The following is a 10,158-nucleotide window of genomic DNA, read 5'->3' on the forward strand; positions in this document are numbered from 1 at the left end:
TTCAAGCTTCTATTTTAAGAAAACAACCAAAATTTTCTTAAAATAGATAAAATTCAAGATCTAGAGAAGCTGTTAAAGTTACTCTAATCCAATAGGGTATGATGCCCACCTTTTAATAAAAAAATTATATTGAAAAATACTCTAAAAAAAATTTAAAAAGGCAATAACGCAAGCCGTCTTGTAAAGGACGGTGGATATATAAGCAGCTGAAGGGAGATAATGACGTGGCATCACATCCAGCCGCTAATATTTCTCCTTTATCCTCCCAGTCCAAAGGTGCCCACTACCAAAAGCAAAAACACAATAAAAGCAAGACGCACGCTTTTACCCGGAAACTCAAAGAGAGAAGAAGAGGAGTTGCAACTTTTACCCTTACTCTCTGTTTGACCGACACCGAGTCGACCAAAACACAACACAAACTCATCACTCTTCAATCTGAGATGCCGAATGAAGCCAGCCCAGTAAGTTGGACAAGCTAAAGATCCAATCTTTGTGTCGTTTGTTCAGATTCTCAGCATCCCCAACAACAAAAGGTTTGAAATTTGATCTCTGTTTGGTCCCTTTGTTTGAGTATCAACAAGGCTTAGGATTCATTCACTCACTCACTAGGGTTAAGTGTTTCCCGAGCTCTCTCTGATACTATAGTTCAATACAAATCTGGAAACTTGGAATTGGATTGTTAGAGAAGTTGGTTGTATCTGTTAAACTTTGCAAAATGCAACCTCGGAGGCATGAGGGTTTCAGTAGACAGCAGCCTCCAGAGCCTAAATTACATCCTGAGTACCGATTCGAATCTGGTGCTGCTGCCAACAACCCTGATGGTAGTGCTAGTGTTAGTAGGAGGAGACCTGAGGAGGTACACCGGACTATTATTAGGAGGAGTTTGAGCCCTCAGCAAGATCATCTTGCTGTCAGTCAAAGGAATGTTGCGAGGAGGGAGTACAGCTGGCATTTGGGCAGCCGTGGCCGTAGGATTGATCCCGTGCGGCGCAGGTCAAGATCGGGGTCACCGCTGCGGCTGCCTTATGGTGAACTGAGGAAAATGTCACAATTTGAGGAGGAAGAGGAAGACGGGGATTTTCGTAGGAGTTATTCACCGCCACCACCAGTACCTGTTCCGGTGTCTGTTCCTTTGGAGTTAAAACAGAGACATGACGGAGGTGAGGCTGGGAGTTATGGTGGCAGTGATGATCTAAATGGTAGGCGAGTTTATGGCTCTGAGCATAATGATTTTGGAATCAGTAAAGAGGAACTGAATGAAAGCAGATTGTTAGCTGGCGGTAAACATGGGACGTTAGGTCAAAAATCAATCCATATAGAAGATAGTGCTGTAAGAGGATCAAAAACCGTGTTCATTGAAGGTGACACTGTGCCAGGAGCATATCATTCTCCTCCAAGCCTTGGTCCTGTTATAACTCAAAGGGCAAGGGGTGGCTGCCTACCATCATCAACGCGTGGCATGAGTGTACGTCGATCTGACCAAGAAAGGCTTCATTATTCGCACCCTGTATCTTTGGATAGATTACCAGTGACAGAAGTCTACAAAGAAGGAAAGAAACCCGCTTTTCCTACAAGGGATGGCTTCCATTCCATGATGTCAGGATCTCATTCCAAGGATTACTTTGCTAGCTCCTCAACAGGGTTGAGGAATGACTTCCAAGATCCCTATCGGCATGACCAGCACATGCCTTCTTTGGAGGAATTTTCAAGAAGTAGAAAACTAAAAGATTCGGTAAGCATTAATGCATATAGGGAAAGACCGGTAGTAGAGTTTGCTCGAGATCCTGATTCTGGGCAGAAGAATCTGAAATTTTACCAGAGAGATAGTCCTACTAGAGTTGAGTATGATGATGACTATTATTTCTACCCGAACTCAAGGGGAATGATATTTGATGATCGTGAGCTTCCATCTGATCACTTACACAAAGTTATGCATCCACGAGTACCACTTGACTATGACCATTCTCGAATTGGATATGATCACAGAACTGTGTCAAGATCTAGTACCATGCTCCCTGTTGTGGACAGAATTGATAATATTGAGGATTATTCTGGAAATTCGAGAAAGGGCATTGTGCTGAATACTTCTACTTTAGAAAGGCACACACTATCAGACTACCCAGATAGAAGCAGAATATCAAGTACATCAAAGCAGGGTGGAGAATATATGGGTTCTGGACACATGCATGGCAAGTCTGGAAGGAGAATATCACAAGACTATGAAATAAATCATTTGGGTGCAGCGCAAGTTTGTCAAATCTCACATCTGAAAGAAGATTATGGTATTGAAAGAGAAAGAAACCTGAAGTTTCAGGACAGGCAGTCTCCTGTGACCAAATACGACGCGGAAAAGCATAGAAATACTATTAGAATGCAGAGTATAAGAGACAAGCTTGGAGTATATGAACCATCAGATAGGATGCTGAAAAGAAAATATGTTAATGAAGAGCATGGAAGTATCCATAATCCTAGAGAAATTATGTCAGGTAACTGGAATACATCTAGAGAGTTTCAAGATTGGTATGATAGTGGTGAAGAGTGGAATGGTGAAGATGTAGGGTCTGTGTATACATCTAGATCAGCAAGAGTGGGCCATAATGAATACTCTAAGGCCAAGAGGAAATACACTGGAATAGACCAGTATGATGAATTTGCATCAGATGATCGGCTGCTGTCTCAAGACTCTTTGGCGCATTCACAAAGGCACTCAGTTAGATATTATAAAAATGGTGATCAGTATGGCAAGGGCCACCAAAACTATGGTTCATTAAGTAGGCATAGGTCACAGCAAGTTGACATAAAAAGTGGCTTTCACAAACAGCACAAAGTTTGGAAGAGAAGTGATAATTATCTAGAGGATGACCTCGTAGGTGATGATAATGATGCTGATCCATCAGAAGATGGGCTGAGTTCTGCAGCTCTTGAGCCATCAGAGGATTCTGAGGAGTTTATGCAATTGGTACACGAAGCCTTCCTAAGATACTCTAAACAATTAAATATGCACCAGGGTGTTCGGAGGAGATACATGGAACAAGGAAAGGCTGGAACTTTGTTCTGCATCGTATGTGGCCGAAGGTTTGTTTTCTTTTCTGTCATGTTCTTTAAAAAGCGGATTCCTGTTTTATCATTTCAGTCCGGAGTTTTTAAATATACACTTACAGATGCGGTCAACTTAGTATGCTATAACTTTGAGATTTGTTACTTGGATTTTTATATAGTTGATTTTACATTGTTGTTCGAGTACTTAGAGGTGGATGGTGGATTCAAGTCAATGTGGTACAGGAATGTACAATGTGGTTCAAAGGTGCATCATGATGCTACTTCAAGCAGCTTTTATGATGTTAGGTTTTAATGAAAATTATATCATGTCATGGTCTTTGGATTCCATCTATGATCGTTCAATAAATTGCTAGTTGGACAATGGTGTTTGTGGATATGTTCACTATATCCTGGTTGACATTTCTAATTAAATCGCTTTTTTTGGGAATGACCCCGTTCAAGTGATGATGAAAAGGCGATAGTGCAGTTGATGGTGACTTACTGGGTGGATCATTTCTTTGGTTCCTTTTTTGCTGACAGGACCAAACTAAAATGCAGATGTGCTGTCTAATACTTTTAGGTTTCAGTGTTGGAGTGATAACTTGCAAATGGTTGTTTTTGGGTCCTAGGGCATTTGGGTTGTAAATCCACATGGGTGTAAACAAGGTGTACTTATTGATTCAAATCCCAGAAGTGAAAACAGGCGACTCATCCTTGTCTAGTAAAATATTGCTCCAGAGTCTATAGTAGTATTGTATAGATCTGACTATAAAATGAACAGTCCGTTTTAAGGTGGTTGAGGTTGTTGGGTAAGAAAGGAGAAAGAAGGATCTGTAACAGAAGTTGGGGTGATAGGCCAAGTGGGAAACGAACTGTGAGTAGGTTAAAGTTCCCTTTCTGTTGAGCACCTGGAAGTGACTTAACATTTAGTGACGATGCAATCAACCATTAATCTGCTGGTTGATTAATGGAAGACCTATAATTATTGGATGGCATTCTTGTTGGTTGTCTGTTAAGTGATCTCCGTGTATTTTGTATTACCAAGCCCCCAAGTAAAATTCTTTACCAAAATCTAGAGATTGTAAACACACTTTACGACTAGGCGAACTTTCCAAATCCATTTCTCTTGGTCATAATATATCTTTGTGGGGAGCTCTTCAGAGGAAAACTTTTTCGCCTGTCAGGTTCTTAAATATGTCACCTTCTTCCAGTATTTATGCATTTTCTTAGGAAAGGGTATCACTAATCATAAACAGGGTGATAAAGCTTGAGGGGCAGAAGTCTTGTCAAGATCTGGACTGTCATTGCGGTCCTCTCTTACTGCTCCTGTTTTGATGTATACTTCACGAGATCTCTTTCTGTATCAGACTTTGTCTTAGTGTTTTTAATCTGATATAAGCCTGTATGAAACCTGCCAGAAGGAGGTCTGGTAGAATACAGCTAAGACTGCCGTATCTTTAATAATACAGGGATGGTAAAAGTCTTGTAGCAAATGGGAAAATCTGAGTGAAACAAGGTCTTGCAGCTAATGGCCATTTAATAGTATTTGTATTTACTTTTTCCTCTGGTCAACTTTTTTAGTCTTGTTCTATTAATCTTTTTTCTAACTTTTGAAAAGATATCATAATTTTCTCTTCCTTCTGTTATGTGTTAATTACTAGTGAGTGCACATATGATTTTATTGTTTTGATATTGGTAGAAGTGAAAATCATGAGTGGCCGTCCTTTTACAGTTTGTCACTTCCTTTTTCTTCCTGTTACAGCTTCTCGAAGGAGTTCATGGACACTCAACGATTGGTTACACATGCATTTATGTCTAAAAAAGCTGGGTTGAGAGCACAACACTTGGGACTTCTCAAAGCAGTTTGTGCTCTGTTGGGGTGGAGTACTGCTATCCCCACTGACATTGTACTGTGGGTTCCCCAAGTCTTGCCGCAGGCAGAAGCTTTGGCTCAGAAGGAAGATTTGATTCTTTGGCCTCCAGTCATCATTATCCACAATGTTTCTATGTCAGACAACAATCCTGAAAATTGGAAGGTTGTAAGTATTGAAGATCTTGAGGCTTTTCTAAGAGGTGGGTGGTTGTGTTTTAACTGTTTTATAAAAAATTTCAACCCTACATATAAGGGATGGTAGAGCATGATTTGATAGGATTTATGAAAAATAAGAATTAAAAAAAAATGAATTGAGAAAAAACAAGAATGATCTGTATAACCATGTGTAAAATTTTACTCGCTGACTGAGTTTACTTATTGTAAGCTTCATATTCTGCCAAATCTTGATAGATTGGTTTGTATTGTACTCAGTGTTGAATACAATTTTTGTTTTGAATTCCATCTTTTGGGTTCTCTATGAAATGGCAGGTAAAGGTTTAATTAGGGGGCGAATCAAGATGTGCCTGGGGAAGCCTGCTGATCAAAGTGTTGTGTTGGTGAAGTTCTTGGGAACTTTCACTGGGCTTGGGAATGCAGAGAGGATTCATAAGTACTTTGCAGAGCAGAACCGTGGCAGAGCAGACTTTGAGCGAGCAACCTCCAACAACGGAAATATAGTTGAAGCAGGAATCCCAGGTGACAGTGTGGAGGAGCGACTTTTACATGGATATATGGGGATTGCAGAGGACTTAGACAAAGTAGATTTTAATACCAGGAACTGGAGTTTGATAAAGAGCAAGAAGGAGATTCAGGACTTGGCCAATGCTCCTGTTAAACCTTGATGAGAGAGGTAGCTTTATATGTGGGTACAGATACTAATTTAGGACTGGATAACGCTATACAGCCGAACAGTTCTATTAATCTGACATGTAATGTGGATTTCTTTGGAAATATGTGGGACTGGTGTGATTGTATAATGTCCTAGGTTGGAGAGAACAGTTGAGTTACATTCACGATTTATGATCATGTTTAAAGGAGAACAAGAAGGAATATTTTGTAAAAATTGAATGAACTCTATTAAGAACTTGTTGCAAGGATAGTCAACTAATAAGTCTGCCATTTATAACATGAATTGCAGGATCACAATCAGGCACAAAATTTGTGGTCCAAGAAGGTTTACTTTTGTTAAATTTGCTTTTTGATAGTCGCTAATCAAATCATTTCACCTACAGCCAAGGAAACGCAAAGCTTCGTCACCTCCTATCTGCTACGACCAAATGCGATGCTTAATCACCTTTAATCACCTTCAGGCTTCAGCTTTAATTTTGGCAATTTTGAGAATCACATCAAATCTACATCTTAATCTCCCTCTTGTTTAGTCCCCACTAAAAGCTAGTTTGTCTGTTGCATATACCAAGAAGTAAATGCAAATAAAAGAACAAAACACCATAAAAGTGATGGAAGTCGATCTTTTTCTGAGCTTTTGTTGGTTCTTTTTTTCTGTTACCAAGAAAATAGACCAAGTCAAATTATACACTATTGGTAATGGTGTGAGGTTATAATAATACAGAATGTACATTCAATCAAAACCTATACAAAATCATACTAATCCAACACTTGTTCTTCCAAAGGCTTCAAAAACAGCCATATAGGGCATTAAGGCTGCGCTCCTTCCTGTAATAAAAAATTGGTTATTTTCCATTTCCAACTATCATCAGGAACACCTAATTGCACCTAAATTGGTCAATCAAGTACATAAACAGCAGCAGCGTCTGGTGATCCGAGAACTTGAGCAGCTTCAGCAATTCTAAATGCCATTGCAGCTTTGTAAGTTGCCAAATCAGCATTCTGCATAAGTACCTGAGCTCTCTGTCGTTTGCGGATAGCTAAATCCACAGATCTGTCTGCTGCCGCTTTTGCCTCTTCCACTTTAAGCACAGCATTTTGTTCTTGCAAAGCATCTTGTTCAGCAGCCATTGCTGTACATGAATACGAGTCAAGAATATAAGTTCCATTGCAATCAAAATATACCATATCTTTCAAGAAGAACATTGCTAATTGGCTTCACTTGAAAACTTCCAAGGCACAGAAGACACAATACAATTGACCAATCATATGATTCCACCAAAAACATAGAATTTGCAGCAGATCAAGCCATACATTAAGAAGCGATACTTAGTACAGCTAACTTCTTTTCTGTTATACAGAGCATAACCCTTTCCACTGTTAATTTGCGGCAGATCATGCCATACATTAAGAAACAATACATAATAATACAGCTAACTTCTTTTCTGTACATACAAAGTATAACCCTTTCCAGTGTTTCAGGTATTTTATAGATTTTCCTAATAGTAACAAAAGAACAATTAACATCCTTTAAAGACTATTGGTTGTGGCAATAACACACTAACACTCAGCACACCTCAATCCCCTTTATTTTTGCATGCAACGTGAACAGATGAGCTCATTTAAATTCCGGCTGCTTTCAAACATCCTATCATTCTTGTTTATTTTTCAGGAGAAGGATACTTTACTAATGTATTAGTTTCTGTTATTTTCAAAAATATAGACATGATAATCATGTCACTTGGTGTCTTATTAAAAATAATGTCAAATAAGCTCTGTATAATTGTGTAACTCATTTTTTAACCACTACCACAACCAAATAAAGCAGTGAAATTACCTTGCAAGAAACTTGGTTGTTTTCCTCTGCCACATTGACTCGGTTGTCGTTTGAATGATCTTCTCTTGCGCATTACAGGCTTTGAGTCCAGCAGTGGCCTTTTCACTTGATGCCCCTGTTAGAGAGGACGGTTATGTTAATAGTCAACCCAATCATCAGTACTAAAACATATGGACAGGCAAAAGTACAAAAAATTCAGATAAAAAAGGTGTTGTGGATTCAACAAATATCAGATTGACATGATCCTACCAACAAATACTGAAAAAAGAAGGCGGCGGCTTTAAATAGCACCACATTCGAACATTCACTACTACTGACTGACAACACCCACAGAGACTAAACTTCAACAGATAGTATACCATTTGTGAACAACAATCATCATATACAATTACCTATAGTTATTCATGAGAGTAATTACCAAGACAAACCCATATATAACTGAATTAACAAGTCAAACCAGAGATTCTTCCAATACATAAGAACTTGAAGAAGATATATTACCGAAATGTAAAACATCTGAAGAGTAATATATAACTTGTACCTGGAAGACCCTAAGCAATGAAGACTTTTTCTGCTTCCTTTTATTCATCCAATAACTATATACAACTTCTACAACTTCCCTCTTCCCCATGTCCAGAAAATGCCCAGCAGTAGCAACTCCATCAGAAAAATCATATGGTTTGCTGTAAAATGCCTTCTCAAAGGCATCAACCATTAATTCAAATTTATCCTCAGAAACATGATCATGAAGTTCAAAGTCCTCGTTGAGCTTCTTCAGCCATTCCTCATCTTCAGAGTCCATGTCATAATTCGCAGTCTTCTTTGCAAAGGATCTAGACACCTCATCCTCCTTCACAGATATGTATGACTCCGGTATGAGAAACGGTAAACTGTGGGTATCTGCATACCCTGGGACTTCACGCACCCCTGGCACAGGAATGGATTTCGCAGGGGCATTACGGTCAGAAGCTGGTTCAGGAATGAACTCAATTGCAGCATTACGATCAGAACATTCCTTGTAAAGCTCCTTGAAAGTAATCCACTGACTTCGATCCGGAAACTCTAGCCTCAAAATATCACTATCTGGAGACCAGATAATATCATGTGTAAAACGGTTGGAGCCCGGCCTTATCACTTTATCTTTCTCAGCTTTGTGGGTAAGTCGCGTTAATCCATCTTTCTTGACCACAAGGAGCCACTCTCCAGAAGAAGAGGCTTCTAGCATAATGGTTAAACCAACTTCCCTATAGCATCTGTCTGATTCAGAGACCAATAAGTTAGCGGAGCAGCATGTTGAATCAAAATCTAGGACCAACCTATCTGCTTTTGAGTTCTTAGCAGAGCAAGTTGAGTCTGACCTCCGAAGCTTCTGATTCAAGGCTACAGAAGAATAAGAAAGACCATTCTTCTTAATGCTCCTCAGTTCTGAAACCAAAGCTCCACTATGTTTCCATATAGCAACAAAAGATCTCCTCCTCCTAAGTGAACTCCTCCTCTTTTGAATACCGGCCCTTGAACCTAAACCATTCCTATACATCATTGTGCTTTTACAACCTAATTTGGGAACTTTTACAAGTGGATGTAATGGTCTGTTGTCAGTGTGGTCAACCTCATGCAAGACTACGCACTTGTCACTCTCACTGCCACACTGATTAACATCATCATCATCATCATCTACTTGCTCATCATTCAAATGGTTTACAGGAAGAATTGGCCGAAAAATGTATTTAAAGTGCATATTGGAGTGCATGTGCATGAAACATAGAGGAACTGCAGAAAAGTCCACAGAAAACATTGGCATGTACTCCTTGCTCTCAAAAAACTTGCAAACTCCCAAGCCAACGGTAGAAGAATGAACCTGAAACAATACTTGGGACTTGAAAAAACTATATAACAAAAAAAACAAAAGAAAAGTAACGCAACACATTTGGATGATACAATTTAAATGTGGTCGAGCAACCACTTACCCAGGAAAACTAATACCAGGCATGCCAAAAACAATGCAGATGGGATCTGAGTCAAGGAATTGAGAAAGTTCAGTCAATTGCAGGCTGGACCTTGACATGTACACCAAAATCGAATACAAAAACCGAGCAGCCCAGTATCTCCTTCCCCATGAAGATTCAAACATGATGCGAAGCACTTCAGGGCTTTCAAAATCCATATGGGAATCCAAACTCGCAGCTCCTACCAAGCTCCCACCTCCACTGTCACTTGTCTTCCTCTTTTTCCTAGCAAACCTCTGCCCGTACATTCTATCCCCGAAGCCAATTCGATTATCTACATTGACCGAGTGACTGGTCCGTTTCCTCTTCCTGGCATATACAATCCCAAATCTTTTGTACTGCTTAAGCCCATCAGCCAAGACCTTCGCATGAACAGGCTTCTCAAGGACTTGCCTCACCGAAACTACCATGTTCTGCTTCGGCTTAGGACCCGCTGGCCGGGTGGCTCTGGTCCACCCCCTATGCTGCTGCTTCATCCCAATTGCATCAGAATCACGACTTTCCCCGTTGTTCTTGAGGAGCTTAAGCCAGTCCTCGTCTTCCAGCTTGACCACAGA

At 39.8% G+C, this 10,158-nt stretch overlaps 2 protein-coding genes across 2 annotated transcripts; one reads left to right on the top strand and one right to left on the bottom strand.

Annotated features, from left to right (window-relative positions):
* The first annotated feature begins 438 nt into the window (after positions 1-438).
* LOC101309871 lies at positions 439-6,008 on the top strand. Its single transcript, XM_004307000.1, has 3 exons — positions 439-3,075; positions 4,802-5,112; positions 5,402-6,008. The coding sequence occupies exons 1-3, from the start codon at positions 716-718 to the stop codon at positions 5,752-5,754; spliced, it is 3,024 nt and encodes a 1,007-aa protein (XP_004307048.1). The 5' UTR covers positions 439-715; the 3' UTR covers positions 5,755-6,008.
* A 425-nt stretch (positions 6,009-6,433) lies between these two features.
* On the bottom strand, positions 6,434-9,883 carry LOC101310159. Its single transcript, XM_004307001.1, has 5 exons — positions 9,563-9,883; positions 8,137-9,453; positions 7,596-7,710; positions 6,773-6,891; positions 6,434-6,586 (listed from the first exon to the last, which is right to left on the bottom strand). The coding sequence occupies exons 2-5, from the start codon at positions 9,394-9,396 to the stop codon at positions 6,569-6,571; spliced, it is 1,512 nt and encodes a 503-aa protein (XP_004307049.1). The 5' UTR covers positions 9,397-9,453; positions 9,563-9,883; the 3' UTR covers positions 6,434-6,568.
* Positions 9,884-10,158: the final 275 nt, after the last annotated feature.

The sequence above is a fragment of the Fragaria vesca genome, linkage group LG7 (genome assembly GCF_000184155.1).
Source record: "Fragaria vesca subsp. vesca linkage group LG7, FraVesHawaii_1.0, whole genome shotgun sequence".
In the NCBI taxonomy this organism is placed as follows: domain Eukaryota; kingdom Viridiplantae; phylum Streptophyta; class Magnoliopsida; order Rosales; family Rosaceae; genus Fragaria; species Fragaria vesca.

What these genes read in the sequence shown, in the direction of transcription:
- LOC101310159 (XM_004307001.1), bottom strand. Translation starts at nt 9,396, where the DNA reads ATGCCAATGTTTTCTGTGGACTTTTCTGCAGTTCCTCTATGTTTCATG. An exon ending in CATTGCTTAGGGTCTTCCAG is followed by an intron (nt 7,711 to 8,136) that starts GTACAAGTTATA and finishes CCTCTCTAACAG; the next exon opens with GGGCATCAAGTGAAAAGGCC. An exon ending in ACAACCAAGTTTCTTGCAAG is followed by an intron (nt 6,892 to 7,595) that starts GTAATTTCACTG and finishes ATTCATGTACAG; the next exon opens with CAATGGCTGCTGAACAAGAT.
- LOC101309871 (XM_004307000.1), top strand. Translation starts at nt 716, where the DNA reads ATGCAACCTCGGAGGCATGAGGGTTTCAGTAGACAGCAGCCTCCAGAG. An exon ending in TGCATCGTATGTGGCCGAAG is followed by an intron (nt 3,076 to 4,801) that starts GTTTGTTTTCTT and finishes TTCCTGTTACAG; the next exon opens with CTTCTCGAAGGAGTTCATGG. An exon ending in TCTTGAGGCTTTTCTAAGAG is followed by an intron (nt 5,113 to 5,401) that starts GTGGGTGGTTGT and finishes ATGAAATGGCAG; the next exon opens with GTAAAGGTTTAATTAGGGGG.